Source organism: Notolepis coatsorum (genome assembly GCF_963971535.1).
Source record: "Notolepis coatsorum genome assembly, chromosome: 20".
NCBI lineage: Eukaryota > Metazoa > Chordata > Actinopteri > Aulopiformes > Paralepididae > Notolepis > Notolepis coatsorum.
The window spans coordinates 9489370-9511334 of NC_140184.1; the positions used below are offsets into that span (position 1 = coordinate 9489370).

The window sequence follows — 21965 nt, forward strand, 5'->3', positions numbered from 1 at the left end:
TCTAACCACCTCTTAATTAACTAGCTGTTCAGACAGGCTCTCTGACCATCTCTTAATTAACTAGCTGTTCAGACAGGCTCTCTCTAACCACCTCTTAATTAACTAGCTGTTCAGACAGGCTCTCTAACCACCTCTTAACTAGCTGTTCAGACAGGCTCTCTAACCACCTCTTAATTAACTAGCTGTTCAGACAGGCTCTCTAACCACCTCTTAACTAGCTGTTCAGACAGGCTCTCTAACCACCTCTTAACTAGCTGTTCAGACAGGCTCTCTAACCATCTCTTAATTAACTAGCTGTTCAGACAGGCTCTCTAACCACCTCTTAATTAACTAGCTGTTCAGACAGGCTCTCTCTAACCACCTCTTAATTAACTAGCTGTTCAGACAGGCTCTCTGACCATCTCTTAATTAACTAGCTGTTCAGACAGGCTCTCTCTAACCACCTCTTAATTAACTAGCTGTTCAGACAGGCTCTCTGACCATCTCTTAATTAACTAGCTGTTCAGACAGGCTCTCTCTAACCACCTCTTAATTAACTAGCTGTTCAGACAGGCTCTCTAACCACCTCTTAACTAGCTGTTCAGACAGGCTCTCTAACCACCTCTTAATTAACTAGCTGTTCAGACAGGCTCTCTAACCACCTCTTAATTAACTAGCTGTTCAGACAGGCTCTCTAACCACCTCTTAATTAACTAGCTGTTCAGACAGGCTCTCTAACCACCTCTTAATTAACTAGCTGTTCAGACAGGCTCTCTAAAAAATAAAGTAGAGGTTGACCTCTTCACTTGCACAGCGAACAAGCATCGCTAGACACGCCAGCCGGACCACTTTGAAATGTAAACTGTTGAATATTTCATAGGCTGGAGAACATTCATATTTCCTTTTCATGGTGAAGGTTCTGCACGTGCTGCTGCCACGTGAACGTGAGACGGAAACATGCGCTGCCCCTCGTCTCATCGTGCCACCCCCCCCCCCCCCCCCCCCCCCCCCCGCTCCTGACTCTGGGTTTACATGCCTTCCTGACCCTCTGAGTTTCTCATTGTACTCTGACCAAACGCAGACAGAATATTATGTAATTACCACTGTATTTATAGGACAGAATATTATGTAATTATGATTGAAAAATAGTGAAAAGTGTTATTCTATGTATTTGTGGTGTCTTTGATGATAGCGTTACGTCTAGGGATGGGTACCGAATCCGGTACTTTTAGGGTATCGACCGAATCACGTCGGTACTACAGAGTACCGATTCACGTGAGATCCACCGGTGCCACATTTTGGTAATAAAAATAATAATAATTTAAAAGTCCGATGACGTTGACGTTTTGTTTACCGCGAAAGGAAACCTATGCAGTGTGCCGCACGTTCACGTCAACGTTCACGCGCACAATACACGCTTACCTAGGATTTGACTTGATTCAACAACAAAGCAGTCGGGGCAATGGCAAGCCGAAAACGGTCGCAAGTGTGGTTACACTTTACAAAGCTAGATGCAGACAACGCTCGCTGTAATATCATATATTATATATATATTAAGTAACAAATTGTTATTTTTTTTTTTATCTTTTCCCCCGTCCTTTTTCCTCCGTTTTTTTTCTCCCATCCCAATGTTAGTCGTTATGCCAATTCCCAATCCCCTTCCTGGTCGCTGCGCACTTACCCCCCACAGTCGGTCTGGGAGAGTGGAGGCTATCACATGCTTCCTCCGACACATGTGTAGCCAATCAACCGCTTCTTTTCACCTGGCAGTGCGGACTCTCACTGAGAGGGTGTAACGTGTGGAAGGATCACACTACCCCCCTTAGATCCTTTCCTCACTGAGCAGGCGCCCCGACCGAACTGTAGGAGTCGCTGTTTACAACGACCAGGACCCACCCACCAGCTTTCCCACCCAGCCAAGCTGGTAGCAACGCCGAGAGCTGGGCTCGAACCCAGCGTCTCCTGCGTTGGTGGCGAGCGCCTTGCCCACTACACCACCTAGCCGCCCAGTAACAAATTGTTCTAAAAAAATAAATAATAATGATAATAAAAAATGTGAAGTTTGGACAAATTTCTTACAACTGATTCAGCTAGATTACATTTTTAGAGATCAAAGTACAGAAAAAGGTACCGTTGGTACCAACCCTAGTTACGTCTCTGTAGTGCAGCGTGATCCTCAGTTACGTCTCACTACAGTTTGTCCTGTTAGTCTGATACATGAATGCTGTGTATTATGTCTTTCTCATCATTGTTTTAACTGTTTACTTGCTTTTCTCTCTCTGTGTGTCTGTGTGTCTGTGGGGGGCATAAGTGATGGTTCAGAGGAGGGCATGAACTGCCTGGGCTCTCCCGGCGACCCCAGCTTGTCTCCCTTGGCCTGGAGTGTAACCGGCAGATACCTGGCCTCCGCCATGGACAAGATGGTTAACATCTGGCAAGTCAACGGTAAACACCCAGTAGTTTCCTTCAGTATCGCCTTGCCTCCTTTTGTACTTATTTATATTGTAATTAGGGATGTCCGATATTATCGGCATTAAAATGTGATATCGGAAATTATCGGTATCTGTTTAAAAAAATATATATATAACATTATTATTATAATTTTTTTATTTTATTTTTTTATTTTTTTAAAACCTTTATTTTTTATTGTCAAAAGTATGCATAATGTTGTGTTAATTCCACAACAAGAGATATGTAAGGGATAATGTATAGCTATGAGGTCATTGTCGCAAAATAATTGACCAACAGAGTTTAGTATACCGAGGCGCCTCGCCGAGGTGTTCTAAACGTCAGTGAAGGTCAATTATTTTGCGACAATGACATAGTATAGCTATACATTATCCCGCTTATTACATGGCTAACTTACTAACAATATATATAATTCATTTTACACCATCGACGAGACGAGATCAAATGCAGACGCAGTTGTTCTGTGGCTCTGTCAGCCCAAATAAAGTGATTATTATTATCGCCGGCAGGTGTGTCTGATTGCACTGATGCAGTGTGTGTCAGTGGGCTTATTGCACGTTGCCCATGGCAGCGGTCAGTTATCGAAAAATTATTCACCGCTGTCGGGGGCTATTGACCAATCACAATCAAGCATTTCGGCGATTGTGAAAACGCCATGTAATAAGTAATGTTAATTACCTGAAATTATTCCGTTTTTGGGGGGGGGGGGGGGGGGGACCCTGCATATATCGGTTGATATCGGTTGATATCGGTATCGGAAATGAAGAGTTGGACAATATCGGTATCGGTAAAAAAGCCAATATCGAGCATCCCTAATGTAATGCATCACGTTACAGTTTGGCATCTGAATTGTTTTGAAACATGTTCCATGTGAATCTATCGTGCTGGTGTTCTACAGATCGTGTTTGTTTTTAAAAGACAGTGTATGAGAGCCATCGTATGAGTCACATATTTCATCATCATCAAACCTGTATTTAACCAGAAATTAAAAATAATAAAAAACATTGAGACAGAGGTCTCTTTTTCAAGGGGGATCTGACCAATAAGGCAAACACAAATGATGTCAATACATATACAATATAAAGCACAATAATGGTAAATGGCTGCTTTTTTATATAGCGTTTTTATCCAAAGCGCTTTACAATTTGTTACTCACATTTTACCCATCCACTCACACATTCACACACCGACGGCGGAGGCAACCATGCAAGGTGCCAACCTGCTCATCGGGAGCAATTAGGGGTTAAGTGTCTTGCTCAAGGACACATCGACACGCTGCCCGGGTGGAGCGGGAATCGAACCGGGAACCTCCGGATTGCCAGACGACTGCTCTACCTCCCGAGCCACTGTCGCCCCCATATATACACATACAAGTTGTCAGTAGACTACCATACAACCAAAATGTCAAAAGAAAATTCTGCTTAATAAATAATTGATATGTTTATATGTATATCTGAAAGGCTGGATGTGAACCCCAACACATTCAGTTTGTTATTACAGCACACGACTCCCGGCGAGGAAGAGGAACGTTTTCCAAAGTAAATTATATTTATTAAATAGGGGAATGGAACCCATAAACAAACAATAATAAGGGAAGGGAGAACAAACCAGGAATAAACAAGACAAACGGAACCAGGGATAAGGCTAAATACTGAAACAATAACTCCACTCACATAGATAAACAATAACTCCACTTGCATAGATAAACACTAAAACAATAACTCCACTCACATAGAGATAAACATTAAAACAATAACTCCACTCACCTAGCACAAGAACTACAAAAGTACAATAAATGCAACAAATACAAGAATAATGATGGTGGCCAACCTACCTAGGTACCAGTATCTGAACGGGAAGGTATTAAGATTTTATGGCATAGTCATTAAAAATGAATAGGCCTGGGGGCCTGGATGAGTCCCTGCCTGCAGCGTATGATACACCATCTGTCCTTGGCCACTTCCAAGAGCCCCTGGGATAGAAGTCGGCAATCACATTCCTATTAGACTCCATGATCAGATCCTCTGCTGTGTCTCTGTGACAGACTCAGAGTTCTCCTACTCCCAATAGCACCCCCGATAGGTTTTCAACTTTAGTTTGTTCCTCTCACATATTACTCTGTTTTATGGTAGATTTGTTGAATGTGGTGGAACACACTGGTGGAAGGAACTCCCCACCACAGTCGGGACAGACAGCCCAAACCCCACCACAGTCAGGACAGCCCAAACCCCACCACAGTCGGGACAGCCCAAACCCCACCACAGTCAGGACAGACAGCCCAAACCCCACCACAGTCAGGACAGCCCAAACCCCACCACAGTCAGGACAGCTGAAACCACTACAGTCAGGACAGACAGCCCAAACCCCACCACAGTCAGGACAGCTGAAACCACCACAGTCAGGACAGACAGCCCAAACCCCACCACAGTCAGGAGGACAGCTGAAACCCACCACAGTCAGGACAGCTGAAACCACCACAGTCAGGACAGCTGAAACCACCACAGTCAGGACAGCCCAAACCCCACCACAGTCGGGACAGCCCAAACCCCACCACAGTCGGGACAGCCCAAACCCCACCACAGTCAGGACAGACAGCCCAAACCCCACCACAGTCAGGAGGACAGCTGAAACCCACCACAGTCAGGACAGCTGAAACCACCACAGTCAGGACAGCTGAAACCACCACAGTCAGGACAGCCCAAACCCCACCACAGTCAGGACAGCCCAAACCCCACCACAGTCAGGACAGCCCAAACCCCACCACAGTCAGGACAGCTGAAACCACTACAGTCAGGACAGACAGCCCAAACCCCACCACAGTCAGGACAGCTGAAACCACCACAGTCAGGACAGACAGCCCAAACCCCACCACAGTCAGGAGGACAGCTGAAACCCACCACAGTCAGGACAGCTGAAACCACCACAGTCAGGACAGCTGAAACCACCACAGTCAGGACAGACAGCCCAAACCCCACCACAGTCAGGACAGACAGCCCAAACCCCACCACAGTCAGGACAGCCCAAACCCCACCGACTTTCCGCCGTAGACTAAAATCACACTTCTTCAATCAATATCGGAAATGTTAAAATGAATAAATAAACAAACATTCGTACCGTCTTTTACTGTCATGCACTTTGCTACTAAATACTCTTTATTGCCTATATTACTACCTACTATGTCTTTACTGCTAATCTACTAACACTGTTACTCAGCTAAAAAAGAGGTAGTACCCTTCCTGCTGACCTGTTGTCGCTTTGGATAAGAGCGTCGGCTAAATTACTCAAATGTAAATGAATGTAAACTACATGGTTGGCCTTGGGAAGAAATTTGACATGCAAAGAAAATGCATTCCTTACGTGGCAAGACGACCAGGGTGTAAATGGGTAATGTTCCTCACTGACTGTGCCCCCCCCCCTCTCTCTCTCTCTCTCTCTCTCTCTCTCTCCTCCTCCTCCTAGGTGATTGTAAGATTGTGCCTCCTTCCTCTCTCCTCCTAGGTGGTAAGGGCCTCCTGGACGTGCAGCCCCACTGGGTGTCTGCGCTGGCCTGGCCCGAGGAGGAGGGTGTGCCCCTGTGGCCCGGGGAGGAGGGTGTGCCCCTGTGGCCCCCCGCGGACCTGCTGCTGGTGGGCCGCATGGACGGCTCCCTGGGCCTCATCGAGGTGCTGGACGCCTCCACCATGTGCCGTCGGGAGCTGGAGCACTGCTACAGGAAGGATGGTGTGTGTGTGTGTGTTCACATACCCATATAATATAATAATAATAACTTTATTTGTATAGCACTTTTCATACAGAAATTGCAGTTCAACTTCAAAGTGCTTCACAGCAGTACAAAATACAGGCATAAGCGAGCATAAAAGAGATAGAGAGGTAGCAAAGTAAGGTAAATCACAGTTTTTCACATTAGGATCTAACATCCCAATAGGCCTCTCTGTTTACGGTTTCATTCAGTAATACAAATAATAAAATTGAATAGACAGTAAAAAAGTGCGGTTTGATTCAGTTTAAAAATAGGCAATACTAAAAATAATGAAATAGAATAGACAGAGTAAAAAAGTGTGATAAAATAGTTAGATAAAAATATACAATAACATTTACAACAGCATCACTCATAACACTTAATAGAACAACATAGCAGTACATATCACGATTTCACTATGAATCATGAGTGAAATGTCACGTTTTCCTAATTGTAAACATACAGCTAGATCCACAAAGAATGGATTGCACGGAGCAAGTTGCACCCTTACTTACAATTCATTATGAAAATGGGGGACCCTGATGTAAACAAGACGAAAGTCTTTCTCTGGTCTGCATCCCCTTAACAATTGTGTGTATTGAGCCGTACTGTATTGTATCCATTCTGCAATCTGTTAATAAAATGTTCAATCAATCAATCAATCTGCACGGTGATTGATTGAATGAAAATAAATGTTATTAACAGATTGCAGAATGGGTACAATACAGTACGGCTCAATACACACAATTGTTAAGGGGATGCAGACCAGAGAAAGACTTTCGTCTTGCTTACATCAGGGTCCCCCATTTTCAATTCATAATGAATTGTAAGTAAGGGTGCAACTTGCTCCGTGCAATCCATTCTTTGTGGATCTAGCCCACAGTGTCCATGTGTTTTATGGGGTTTTTAGACTTTTTTTTGTGCTAAGCTCACCTTTTTTATCCACTTTTAGCCTAAAACTACTTTCTTTGCTGGACCAAAATAAATGTGGAAAAACTAAATATTATAATAATAATATTAGTAAACTTTATTTGTATAGCACCTTTCATAAATCAAATCAAATGTATTTGTAAGGCCCGACAACACACGCTAACACATTGACGGCCACTGGGATTAGACGGGCCCCACTCTATAAGGCCAGCTTCTCATAACAAGGTTTAACTATGCGTGAGGTTGTTTGTAGAGCTAAATATATATTTTAAATTATTGCTATGTGTCTATTGTCATTGTCAATTGACACTATAAACCTTCCCTTCAATATGCCATAAAGAAATAATTTTTTCATCAATACGTTCCCATTTTATAGCGTTGTGAATATGAACGTTATATCGGATTGTTCTAGGCTAATTCCTGCAAAGCTAGTTACAGGGCTAATAGCTAATAACGTTAAATCTATTGGCGTTTTGGCCATACACAAGCTAGAGATAAAAATCAATGCATATGATCAATATCATGTTCGACCATGAATGCATGAAGGGGGGGGGGGGGGGGGGTTGTTTCTGATTATTGATGACCAATAACGGCATTCGTTATTGAAGCCTCATACGCTGATGAGAGGGTTGGATATGAAAACAAGGCCCGATCGGCTGTAATTTAGTTGAGATCGCTCTTACCTGTGGCCGGTTGGATCCCAAAAATGATTTCCCAGTTATTGATCGCCATCTGGTAGATCGATATGTCCATTGGCTGATGCTATATTCCTTTACTGCATACTGAATTCGGCGTCGCAAAAAGTATTCCATGTGATCTGATGAAGGCATAGCTTCAGGCTAACAGAAAAAGTAGGCCAGAATGAAAAAGAAATAACATCCGGTCTGAAAACAAGGAGTACTCCATTCTCGAGACACTCTGTGACATTGAGTAGGTTATTAAAATGCAATAAAAGCAAAAACAAGCTTATCACGTATATATACGTGGTTGGCCCTCAAGCGCTGGCGCCGAATCACGTATATATACGTGGTTGGCCGGAAATCTGTTAATGTTTCCATGGGCCGGACACGTCTTCTTTAACCCTTTGATCGCCGGGGTTAAATTCATAATTTACCATCCCTCGCCAGCCCTATTTAACATGGAGAAGTTCCCCTTCTTTGCAGGGCTATAACTTTTTAAATTGTATTGCTAAATTGACATTACCATGGCCCATTCAAAGTCCTATATCTATTGTTCAGGGTGTAGCAACGTTATACTTTTTCATTCACATATTCATACTAAAATACGGTCTAAAGTATAAGTATGTTTTTATCGATTTTTGCAGCTATCTCCAGAACGTGATTTATAGCCCTAAATGCATTATATTGATGATTGTATACAGTTTGATAGCAATCGGCGCAAGATAAAAAATTTCAAATGGACGTACTTCTAGAAGTTACTACGTATGATCTGATGATGACCGGATGGGCGGGGGGTCGTTTATAATTCCGTGGGCAACGTTATATCATTCATCTAGTGTGGGTGATATGATCATTGGAGCAGTTAGTATAGAAGACATTACAAAATAACGCTGAAACTCACCGTAGCTTCCTCTCGCCGTTGGGAGATGAGCGTGGAACAGAATTTTCTTCTATTATGGGATATAGAAATACCCGATCCATTTCCAGGTTGTATAATAGTATATACGTCCAAATCATGTTGTTTATCGAGTTATTGGCAACGGATCGATATCCATTGTGTCGAGCTCGAGTCCCGGGACCTATAGCGAGTGATCGGACCAAATTGAAATGAGCACCAGCGTCCACTTCCCTGTTTCTTCCCTGGGCGATCTGCCGATCGGCCACCAGATGGCCCTCTTGAACCGTTAGAGAGTTGACAGGGGCTCACCAGTACATATAATGTCTCCGGGGGAGTTTTTTTTTTTTTTTTTTTTTATTCTTTGAAATATTGATATCAATGACACTGTACAGCGTCATCGGCAGAATAAGCATGGCGGGGAATGACGCTGAACAGCGTCAACGGCGATTAAAGGGTTAAACAAGTCAAGAAGAAACATCACAATAAGTCAAGAACAAAACAAGGACACCATAAAGTCCAACATTTTTTAAATACAACACAACCAGACCTACGCGAAGGTAAGGAAAAACTCACTAAAACCTAGCAATAGGAAAAAATGCACCACAGGCAATGTGGAGGAGAGAAACCATTCAAGGGGGGGATCTCCCTTCTTAGATGTCGGTGATAGTAGTGTTGCAGTAAAACAGGCGAACAGTTGGTAAGCATGCACTCATATGTGTAGTGAAACACAGATAAGTGCATGCGATAGCAACTGAACATTTTGAAAGATTAAAGATAGAGCTGATAGCGGATCTATTTGAGGCAAAGGGGCGGCGCAGAGAGGGTCTCATCATCCCGGTCTTCATCAAGGGACGTCCAACACTCCGGTCATCACTCCGAGACAGCCACTCACAGGGAGACGGGACAGGCGTTAGACAGTTTGCGTGATTGTGATGGGCGGACATGGCAATAGATACAAGTGGTAAGCATATATGTGAATAGAATAGATATATGTAGTAAGCATATTATGTGAATAGAATAGAAGTACTTAACCCAGCAATGAACTCCACATCTAAACCACGTTGACAAGACAAGAATTTCAGCTCAAAATGCTTCAGAGCAGTAAAAAAAAGACCTAGAAATGAGCACCAAATTGGCAGATCAAGAGCAATGCATAAAGTGCAGACGTAAAATTATAAAATGCTAATGAGTCTTTTTCCCTCTATAATGTTGCAACATATACTGTAAAATCGTGATAATTCCTCCGACTATAATCGTTCCATCACAATGTCCCAGCACCGGATATGCATTCAGTACTTGCTGTTTTTGTAATGTTGATGGAATGTCCCGATTTTAGTGACCCCTAATATCCAAGTCATATATCTGCCCACATGCAGACTTTACATTACATATCCTTCACGTGTGTATTGCCATGTTGTCGTCTCTCAGTGGCGGTGATGCACATCGCTTGGTACAGAGAGGACCTGCCCTTCGCTGTGGGATACGCAGACGGCAAGCTACTGATCGGATCCAAGGGCCCCTTGGAAAAAGGAGCCATTGTGGTCATTGATGCACACAAGGTAAGTTAGTATTAGAACCTCATAGGAGTCTTTTTAATCAGTCACTCATTACTCATTAATAGAATTGACTTATGATCAAGCCCCGCCCTCTTTTACTTGATCCTCCAAACGCAAATGTTGAAGCAACAGTTGTGATTGGAGGATCCAGAAAAGAGGGCGGAAGAGACTAGACAATGAACCTCGTAACTGGAAACCAGGGCAACTAGAGTGAACCTGATGTTGTATTTCAATGGCTATGTAGAGCAGGTCCGTACTATTGTTAATACAAATGTTGTTCGTGTTTTTGTACATGTTCTTTTGTCTTATGTGATTGTGTGTGTGTATATGTTTAAAAAAAAAAAAAAAAAAAATGACCGAATACGCGCCAAGTGCAGTTTATTGTTATTTTAGTGCACGCTATATATCACAAGTTCACCCGCTAGTCGTGCAAGAGCAATTCCGCTTGAGATTCTCTCGTTGGAAGTGAACCGACTCCTCATCCCGGTGTTTCACCAGGAGGCGATCAGCTGCATGCGATGGGACCCCAGCGGTCAGACCCTGCTGACCTGTGCCAAAGAGGAGACTGTGAAGCTGTGGGCCGCCACGCCCGCCCCCGGCTCCGGCTGGCGCTGCCTGCAGAGCCTTAGCCACCCCTCCCCGGTCAACGGGGTGGCCTGGTGCAGCCTGCCCGGGCGAGCCCCCAAGGCCCTCAACATGCTAGCCACGTATGTTGTTTAGAACATTGGTTGTACTTTGTTGTGGTTGTTGTCCAACTTGTTTTGTTGGACTTGTTGTGCTCATTGAAAAGATCCCCAGGCTTCCCCACAGTTTTTCACATTAGGATCTAACATCCCAACAGTTTAAAAAATAGACAATAATAAAAAGAGTAAGATAGAATAGACAGTTTGAAGCCCCACCACAGTCAGGACAGCTGAAACCCCACCACAGTCAGGATAAACAGCCCAAACCCCACCACAGTCAGGACAGCTGAAACCCCACCACAGTCAGGACAGCCCAAACCCCACCACAGTCAGGACAGCACAAACCCCACCACAGTCAGGATAAACAGCCCAAACCCCACCAATTTTAACTAAAAACACACTTCTTCAATCAATATCTGAAATGAAAATAAAACAAAAAAACGTCATACTGTCTTTTACTATCATGCACTTTGCCACTAAATAATCTTCCTTTAGTCTATATTACTACCTACTGTGCTAATTATGTCTCTACTACTATGCACTCAACACTGCAGCACCCAAGTTTCAACACTGTTTGATGAACATTGTTACTCGGCTGAAAGAGTTGTACCCTTCCTGCTGACCTGTTGCACAGAACTTTGGAAAAAAGCGTTCAGCTAAATGACTAAATGTAAATGTCATTGATAGTGGAACATTGTCACCACCAGAGGGCGCCAGACTGCTCTCTTTGAACTACAGTCATGGCTAGTCATAGTGTTCTCACACCGTGCCTCTCCTAACGGTATGAGGCAATGACATGAACAGCAGCTCATTGACTTATAGTCATTTAATGAGGATCACCTGTTTATGTGATTACAATCACCTTGTTGTTTGCCTACCAAGATGTCTGCCACCATGGAACCATAACACTGGCATCGGTGCTCTTTTGGATGGTATGTAGGGAATCCCAGTTTGTAACAAATCCGATGGGCTTCTTAAAAAACGGGGACTCTGTCAGGTGTACGACGTCACGTTTGACGTAGAATGTTTGAGAACTAAACGCTGATGCAGTGTTTCCCCTCCCATTGCCTTGAAGGGGCGGCCCGCCCCGCCAACGGGACCCCCCGCCCCGCCAACGGGACCCCCCGCCCCTCCTGAAAGCAAAAAAAAATTCATATCAGAAAACGGGAAAACATAAAACAGATTTCATAGGTCCCTAGTTAAGGTGAGTTAATAAATTTACTCTGAAAATCCGCTCTGATAAACTGACTCTTTGGTCAGAGCGTCCCAGTGTGCAAACAACTTGAGTGCGCTCGCTCTGACACTGGTTGTAAATAGTTATGTGTGTTGTGGGATACGCAGACGGCAAGCTACTGATCGGATCCAAGGGCCCCTTGTAAATAGTTCATGTGTGTTGTCACTACTGTATGTATAATTGTAAATAAGTAAATGTATGTGTAATGTATTGTTCATATTTATCGTTTTAATTTCAGTTCAGAAATGCACCGATACTAACAACCGCCTTACTGTGCGCGACTATGACGACACAGTTGACACCACGTATCCGTGCCACGCTCGCCCCGCGACAACACTAGTCGTTTCGGGGGGCCTGCCACCCCCCCCCCTGAAATAAATCCTAGGGGAAACACTGCAGCGATGTAACGGCGGCTCCCGGGTCAGTGGAACTGCAGACGTCTAGAATGTCAGCATTAGAATTCAGAGAGACGGTTTAAGCGTGTGGGTGAACGGTGTGCTGGACGGTACCACAGCAGCGTCTGGTGGCCGGGCCCTCGCCGCCGCCCTCGCATGTCTCACATCAGCCCACTCACAGGGACCACAGCGAGGTCAGCGTCCAGGCGTGGAGAGAGTAAACGTTTGTAAAAGCTCAAAGGAAACGAGGGAATATACGTTTCTGGACGGACCTTTGCGGTGATCACTCCTTGGCCAAGCGATGCGTTAAGAGAAACGTCTCTGTCGTCAGTAGGGTTGAGGTGAAGCGTAGAGTTATGCGGCACGGTGGCACAGTGGTTAGCACTGCTGCCTCACAGCAAGAAGGTCCTGGGTTCAAACCCCAGGGGGGGGCCTTTCTGTGTGGAGTTTGCATGTTCTCCCTGTGTCCGCGTGGGTTTCCTCCAGGTACTCTGGTTTCCTCCCACACCATAAAGACATGCATGGTAGGCAGGGATTAGCTCATTAGCTAATTCTGGCACATTGATGTGGAAACTGAAGATGTTGATTAATGTGCACTGTCCCTGGGTAAAAAATGTATAAACTTAAAATTAAATGAATAAAATAAAAATTATAGACCCAATTAAACAATAATTGTACTTCAGTTACTAGGGCTGTCAAAGCTGGCCTAAAATGACATTTGACTATTCCTTAAAAAAAATAAAACACCGAAAAACCATTCGAATATATATTATTGTGTGTTATGTAAACAAAATACATGACACCCCCCCCCCCCCCCCCGCTAAAGTGCTAAAAACAGAAAAGTAGGCTACTTATATTGTTGACGCTAGAACTCTCAAAATAGCGTTGGCATAAAAAAAGAATGTAGGCCAGTTGTAGTTACATAGCTTGCATACAACTTTGTCTCAAGGTTCCACAAGTACCGAAGTATTTTAGATTGAGCTCAGAGAGCAAATCACTTTCTTCACGACCGAGTTGGGTTCTGAACTCTCTGCCATCACGCCATGCGGCTGGTGTTGGTGTATGGTGTTGTTGTTACTACTGGCCCACCCTGAGAAGTTGAGAGGAAGACAGTGTTTTTTTTTTCCTCACAATCTAATATAAATTTCCACTATCTAAGTCTATTATTAATTTGAATAGAGAATATTTGACGGCCCTATCGGTGACTCTTTCCCTTATTAAATGGAACCTTCTCTCGTTGACTCTCTCTGTAGGATGATTTTTTATTCCCTGCCTTGTTTTCCTTGAAAACACAGATTTCTTTTCTATTTTATTTTTTTTGCAATCATCCAGAAAGCCTCCCCATTCCTATTCTGGCAAGGACATTTCATTCCCACAGAAAAGCAGCGTGTGTATTTTGTGCGTGTTACGTTTCAGATGCTGCCAGAGCGGCCTCGTCTCCGTCTGGACTGTGCCTCAGGACACCTCCAGCTTCCCAGAATCCTGCTCCTCTGGTTCGGAGGGAGCATGGTGGGAGAACAAGCCAAAAGCCAAATTCAAGGTACTTCCACCCCGTTTCACTGAAAACCCGCCTGATTGCCTGAAGAGGCCAATTTGGTTGCGATGTTGCACTGGTGGAAACACGTAGGTTGCCTTGTTCCAGCGGCCGCTTGGGTTTCTCCATCCAGGATCTGGACAAATAATAGACACTCTCTCTCACATAAAGACACATAAATGGTAAATGGTGCATTTATATAGTGCGTTATTATCCAAAGCACTTTACAATTTTGTTCCTCACATTCACTCACACATTCACACACGGATGGCGGAGGCGACCATGCAAGGTTGCCAACCTGCTCATCAGGAGCAATTAGGGGTTAAGTGACTTGCACTTCGACACACTGCCCGGGAGAAACGGGAATCGCACCGGGAACCTTTCGACTACCAGGCGACCGCTCTACCTCCTCAGCCACTACAGTACACATACACATTTGCCTAACACAGTCATTATTCTCACTGCATATATACCTATCCACACCTGTATGTACTTACCTGCACATAGTCCTTTACTATATCTATATCTGTACATATCCTACTCTTACTAGTTACGCTGCTGGCCAGTATGACTTACTACTACCATACTGTCTTTATACCTGTATCACTGTACATATTATTACACATTATACTACAACTCTGTACATCCATCTGATTAGCACTACACTCAGTAGTACTAATTTGTATACCGGTACTTTGTACCCAGTTTAATCACCTGTACATTGTATATTGCTGTTGCATGTTACTGCTACATTTTCACTCTGGTTGGATGCAAACTTCTTCTCGTTTGTACTGTACTCGTGCAAAATTTTAATCTGATCTAATCATTACAATGGACATAATTGAACGCTTGGTTAGAATCTGTATTAATCACGCATCATGATGACTCATAAGTCAAGGCCTGGAATTCCTTGAAAACAGCCAATTTTTTAACAAGGTGCTTAAAAAGTCCTTGAAATTCAAATCAACCATTCACATTAAATGTTTTGTTCATCAATGATCAAATTGTTCTGCATAATTTTTTTTCTTTTTTGTTCCGTTTTAATAAAATCGGACGAGTCGCTGTCTCGCGCGCTCCAACTGCTTTTCCTCATTTCTTCACGTGTGATGCTCTAGCTTGTGGCAAGCAGGCCAAGAAGATGCTTAAAAAAAACAGCATTTAAAAGTGAATTGTATCCTTCGAGTGACATCCTTGAAATTGAAAAACAGTGCTTGGGAAAGTACTTAAAAGTCCTTGAATTTCATTTTGCAATGTCTGTGGGAACCCTGGTAGAATGATTGTTGAAATGTTTAACCCTGTGTGTGTGTGTGTGCGTGCGCGGCCGGCAGTGTTCCCGCTGGTCTCCGCCCCCCCCCTCGTGGACGCAGCAGCAGGGCGTGAGGTGTGTCTTCCAGCTGAAGGGACACATCACTCCTGTCCGGACGGTGGCCTTCAGCCCAGACGGCCTCAGCTTGGTGTCTGGAGGAGTGGGAGGGCTCATGAACATCTGGTCCCTGAGGGTACGACACACACACACGCACACACACACACACACACGCACGCACGCACACACACACACAGACACACAGACACACAGATGAACACGCACAATCCTAAGCTGGACAGGCAGCCAATGAAGGGAGGCGAGGACAGGAGTGATGTGCTCCTGTTTGCGTGTCCCCGTCACCAGCCGAGCTGCAGCGTTTTGGACCAATGAATACATACATACACAGGGTTCGCACAAGGTCCTTAAAGGAAAACTCCAACATTTGGGGAAATTAGCTTAACATCTTCATCTTCTACATCTTCTTCATCTTCATGGTATCCATAAACTTCAATCGGTTCGGATCCTTTGAAGTAATGAGAATATCAACAAACCTGTAGGGAACGTCGGGCTACTGTCCTCCCTCACTTCCAGTGATGAAGCTAAGCTACGCTAACGGAGCGACTGTTCCCAAAGCTAAATGCACGCACAGAGACAAAAAAGGTATGTATCTTCTTGTCTAACTCCAGGGAAGATGTTAAATAAGCTAATTTCCCAAAATGTTGGAGTTTTCCTTTAAAGTGCTTGATTTTTTACCAAAAAAGTCTAGGCCTGGAATTCCTTGAAAACAGGCAATTTTTTTTAACAAGGTGCTTAAAAAGTCCTTGAAATTCAAATCAACCATTCGCTTTCACAGTTTTGTTCATCCATGATCAAATTGTTCTGAATCAAGAAATACAATTTATTTTTATTTAAAGTGTAACTAATTGTCGGAAATTGGTTTTAAGCCATCAATATTGTATCGGATTCTTTTTTAAACAGCATTTAAAAGTGAATTGTATCCTTTTAAATGCGCTTTTTAAAATGAAAAATAGTGCATAGGAAAGTACTTGAAAGTCTTTGAATTTCATTTTGCAATGTCTGTGCGAACCCTGATACATACACCCACACATGCACACTACACATGCACACTACACATGCACACTACACATGCACACTACACATGCACACTACACATGCACACTACACATGCCATGCTATACAGTGCAGTCCGCGTCGCGAGTCTAATTCCAGTGAAATCTGCAGTTCTAGTACATTGGATTGGCAATGGAACAATGATTATGAAGTGCAGACGTTCACCTTTAACTTGAGGGTGTTTAGTTACATTCTTCAGGTGAACCATGTAGGATTTGTATTAATCCAATTACTTTTGCCCCCCCCCCCCCCCCCTCCTTATTTTAGGGGACCAAACGTAATTGGATACATTTACCTAAACTTATAATATATATGTTAACAGATCCACACACATGCACGCATGCAAACTGTACATCTGGTGTGTAGGTCGACATATGGATGGAGGTTAAACAGTTCAGTTTGAGCGGTTTCCTCTACAAATGATGTGAAACGGGAGACACGGAGACCATCTGAGCCCGTTTACAGTCCCACTGAATACCTTCTCCATGAGGTCTGCAGGTTGAGTGCGGTTGTTGGAACTTTGCGCTGATAATCAAATGGGTTCACTGTTGCAGTGGCCAAGTATTTATTTGTGTGTGGGGGGGGGGGGGGGGGGGGTGTGATTGTGAACGTGTTTATTGTTACCTAAGAGCACCACAGACCACTGTTTCTTTTAAAAGAGGACTAAACGTACCTCTTCACCAAAGCCTTCTCTTAGTTTTAACCTTTTATACATGCCTCTGTGTGTTTTATCCCTTTTTTTTAAATATTTGTATGCCCTTTTTTTTTTTTAATTGCCTATGTTTTTAAAGCCTATGTTTTTACCCTGTAGCACTTTGGGATTTGGTTTCCAAATGTAAAGTGCACTACAAATTGAATTTATTATTATTATTATTATTATTATTATTATTATTATTATTATTATTATTATTATTATTATTATTATTATTATTATTATTATTATTATTATTATTATTATTATTATTATTATTATTATTATTATTATTATTATTATTATTATTATTATTATTATTGTTGCTTTCTTGTTGGTGATGACGTGTGTGTGTGTGTGTGTGTGTGTGTGTGTGTGTGTGTGTGTGTGTGTCTGTGTGTCTGTGTGTGTGTGTGTGTGTGTGTGTGTGTGTGTGTGACAGGACGGCTCAGTGCTCCAGACGGTAGTAGCCGGGTCGGGGGCTGTCCAGAGCATCGTCTGGATCCCAGATGTTGGCGTGGCCGTCTGCTCCAACAGGTCAAAGGTGAGACTGCCCTCTTGTCTGCTGACCACAGCCTCTCACCACTTCCTCAAACCTCACATTCACCAGTCAGTGTTTCTCCACCAAGATGGAGCTTCCTCACTCAAATAAAACTGGTATTTATTTGACTACTTTGCAGTCTGCTTTATTGTGCGTGTGTGTGTGTGGGTGTGCGTGCGTGCGTGCGTGCGTGCATGCTTAAGATAAGATATTCCTATATTGATCCCCTTGGGGAAATGCAGACATCATAGCAGCATGGGGGGGAGGGGGGTACAGGTAGTAAAAACAAGCAGTGTAAACAATATAACAAATCAATATAATTAACTAACTAGCTAAATGAAACATACAGTATTCACATAAGGTGCAGTATGCATAAGGTAGTGTTATTGTCCTTTTTAGAAAAACTCTTGACTTGACTTGAGGTTCCTAGTAGTTGTAGTTGGATGTCTGGCAGCAGTCCCTGCCCACTGTTGTGGAGCCTGATGGCCGCTGGTATGAAGGACTGGCCGAGGCGGTTAGTTGAGTGTCGGGCGGTATGAGTCTGTGACTGAACGTGCTTCTCTCTCCTCCAGGATGTTCTGGTGGTGAACTGCTCTCCAGACTTCATGTCCTCTAACCACGTCCTGGCCACCTGCCGCACGGCTCTGAAGAAGCAGAGCGTGGTGGGTCTCAACATGGCTCCCTGCATGAGGGCCTTCCTGGAGCGCCTCCCCGTCATGCTGCAGGAGCAGTACGCCTACGAGAAGGTACAGGGATAACAATAAATAGAGCAAGCGACAATCAACAGGTTTCAAGACAATATTGATCATTTGTAGCGTCCCCTACTCAATTTTAATGGGATTTTCAGGGTATGTTTCAGGGTCCTTATCTGGACATACCCTGCGATGATTGTTGACAAAGGGTTGTTGACTTGCATCAATTTATGTGCTGAGCCCCGTCATTTGACGTGAATTGGTTAATATCTTAAAAACTAAAAAGGATATAAACAAGCCTTATACAACATTTGATAAGCTTAGTCCAATGAGGTAGGGGTGTTTGAGGAGGTCAGAGAGGTAGAGGTGATGGAGGAGAGGTAGGGGTGTTTGAGGAGGTCAGAGAGGTAGAGGTGATGGAGGAGGTCAGAGAGGTAGGGGTGATGGAGGAGGTCAGAGGTAGAGGTGATGGAGGAGGTCAGAGGTAGAGATGATGGAGGAGAGGTAGGGGTGATGGAGGAGGTCAGAGAGGTAGAGGTGATGGAGGAGGTCAGAGAGGTAGAGGTGATGGAGGAGGTCAGAGAGGTAGAGGTGATGGAGGAGGTCAGAGAGGTAGGGGTGATGGAGGAGGTCAGAGAGGTAGAGGTGATGGAGGAGGTCAGAGGTAGAGATGATGATGGAGGAGAGGTAGGGGTGATGGAGGAGGTCAGAGAGGTAGAGGTGATGGAGGAGGTCAGAGAGGTAGGGGTGATGGAGGAGGTCAGAGAGGTAGAGGTGGTGGAGGAGGTCAGAGAGGTAGGGGTGATGGAGGAGGTCAGAGAGGTAGGGGTGATGGAGGAGGTCAGAGAGGTAGAGGTGATGGAGGAGGTCAGAGAGGTAGGGGTGATGGAGGAGGTCAGAGGTAGAGATGATGGAGGAGAGGTAGGGGTGATGGAGGAGGTCAGAGAGGTAGAGGTGATGGAGGAGGTCAGAGGTAGAGATGATGGAGGAGAGGTAGGGGTGATGGAGGAGGTCAGAGAGGTAGGGGTGATGGAGGAGGTCAGAGAGGTAGAGATGATGGAGGAGGTCAGAGAGGTAGAGGTGATGGAGGAGGTCAGAGAGGTAGAGGTGATGGAGCAGAGGTAGGGGTGATGGAGGAGGTCAGAGAGGTAGAGGTGATGGAGGAGGTCAGAGAGGTAGGGGTGATGGAGGAGGTCAGAGAGGTAGGGGTGATGGAGGAGGTCAGAGAGGTAGGGGTGATGGAGGAGGTCAGAGAGGTAGAGGTGATGGAGGAGGTCAGAGAGGTAGGGGTGATGGAGGAGGTCAGAGAGGTAGAGGTGATGGAGGAGGTCAGAGAGGTAGGGGTGATGGAGGAGGTCAGAGCGGTAGAGGTGATGGAGGAGGTCAGAGAGGTAGAGGTGATGGAGGAGGTCAGAGGTAGAGGTGATGGAGGAGAGGTAGGGGTGATGGAGGAGGTCAGAGAGGTAGGGGTGATGGAGGAGGTCAGAGAGGTAGGGGTGATGGAGGAGGTCTCTCCCTCTAGCTAAGAAAGATAGCATTAACATGTAATTAAGCATTACATCACGCGCAGGAGTGGTTTGTGACCAATAAACCATGCCTAGGGGTGGTCGTTAGACCCCCCTAGGCATGGTTTATTGGTCACAAATCACGACTACAAGTGGTGTAAAGCTTTTATACAACTGCCAGATTCATCCAACCTTATTTCTATACAATAAACACACATTAATCGAAGATTTATTGAAAAAACCATCCGCCAGAAAAAGTAGTTCCCACAACTACAAAAAAGACAAGTTGCCTCCATGTGGAAGCAGCTTGAAGTGCATCCAACCAAACTAACACATCCAACTGTGTATTATTGGAATGATTGAGAGAAGTTGCCTCATGTGGAAGCAGCTTGAAGTGCATCCAACCAACTAACACATCCAACTGTGTATTATTGGAATGATTGATTGAAAATTTTATTACCAGATGCAGAATGGGTACAATACAGTACGGCTCAATACACACAATTGTTAAGGGAATGCAGACCTACTTTCCATAGAACTTCATTCTTAGATGCTTCTATATAAAGTAGGTAAAACAAATTAAAACGTTTTCTTTGCCCTATAGGAAAAAAACGTTTTCTTCGCCCTATTTTTTTATTTATTTCTTTTAGCCTAAACTTAACCAGTTGGAAACCAGGGGTACAGTAATAAAATTAGCAATCAACCAATCAATCAATTCAATAGACCATGCTCACTTAAAACAGCGCTGCTTCTCTCTCAGTCTGACTCCCCCGCTGTTGCAGACAGGAGTGTGTGTGTGTGTGCGTGTGTGTGTGTGTGTGTGTGTCACAGTGTGTGTGTGCGTGTGTGTATGTGTGTGTGTGTGTGTGTGTATGTGTGTGTGTGTGTTTGTGGGTACGCCAGCGTCGGACTGTGTGAGAGTGAACGCTGCAGTCAGTGGGAAGGAAGTAGAAATTTAAATCAATCAATTAATCAATCAATCAATCCGCGATTTTTCTTTTGTTCTAGATTGACTCAAGACCCATCAATTACATCATCCAACATTGTTTAAAGGACTAACACATTCCCCTTGACAGAATCGCTTCATATTTAGTCGTTATGGTGCTATCAACATATCCATTTGTTGTCCGCGATCTTGTTTTCTCCCGGAGTGAGCCGGGGAGTGATATGTGATTCGGTTGTGGGCGGGTCCTGAGCCCAGGACCGTGGATTGTTGCCAATAAAGACGTGTAAATGGCCAATCAGAATCGAGAAATTTGCATGCCGTTGTATAACTACTAATAATGTCTGGGCTGCCGTCTCTCTCCCTCCAGCCCCACGTGGTGTGTGGGGAGCAGCTGGTCCACAGCCCCTACATGCAGTGCCTGGCCTCCCTGGCGGTGGGCCTCCACCTGGACCAGCTCCTGTGCCACGCCCCCGTGCCCCCCCACCTCCAACACTGCCCGCCCGAGTCCGGCGCGGCCGTCTGGAGCGCCGGCGAGTGGGCGTGGCTGCACTGCTTCTCCACCACGGTGAAGGCGGCCGAGGCCCTGGCGCGCGGCGCCACCTTCCCAGAGTCCTTTTCCGTGCCCGACCTGGAGCCGGTGCCCAAGGAGGAGATGGCACTGCTCATGGTGAGGGGGTGTGTCTGATTCGAGGTTTTCTTGCGTGCCAGTCATGCTCACCAATCAGACGTGCTGTGCTCTACGTGCACCAGTCATTGCGCACCAATCGGATGTATCCCAAGATAGATTTTATCGCAATCTGTCGGAACATTTTTATATTTTCCCCAAATCGTGCAGCCCCTAGCGTGCTATTCCAGCTATGTTTTCATTGAGCTATGTCTCTTTGTCAGTGTCTGTTCCACGTTATCAAATGGCCAATAATAAAATGTTCGGTTAATTGCAAAGATGTATGGTGATGTACAGTAGTTTGGATTTTATAATTATTAACACTTTCAGTGCCGGCCTCCGTTTACTATTTACCCCCTTGAATGCCGCCACCCACTTCAATGATAGAGCTC

At 44.6% G+C, this 21965-nt stretch overlaps 1 protein-coding gene across 9 annotated transcripts in view; it reads left to right on the top strand.

Annotated features, from left to right (window-relative positions):
- Positions 1–21965, top strand: part of herc1 (HECT and RLD domain containing E3 ubiquitin protein ligase family member 1) — a 278250-nt gene that overhangs the window by 190243 nt on the left and 66042 nt on the right. For 5 of the 9 annotated variants that reach the window (XM_084337465.1, XM_084337470.1, XM_084337466.1 and 2 more), the window contains exons 54-62: positions 2291–2424; positions 5908–6168; positions 10124–10254; positions 10750–10958; positions 13980–14103; positions 15426–15596; positions 17668–17769; positions 18339–18512; positions 21277–21576. In XM_084337465.1, the coding sequence (XP_084193591.1) occupies positions 2291–2424; positions 5908–6168; positions 10124–10254; positions 10750–10958; positions 13980–14103; positions 15426–15596; positions 17668–17769; positions 18339–18512; positions 21277–21576 (1606 nt within the window). The remainder of the gene's footprint in view (positions 1–2290; positions 2425–5907; positions 6169–10123; positions 10255–10749; positions 10959–13979; positions 14104–15425; positions 15597–17667; positions 17770–18338; positions 18513–21276; positions 21577–21965) is intronic. The other 4 variants (XM_084337469.1, XM_084337471.1, XM_084337472.1 and 1 more) reach the window with 1 other exon arrangement.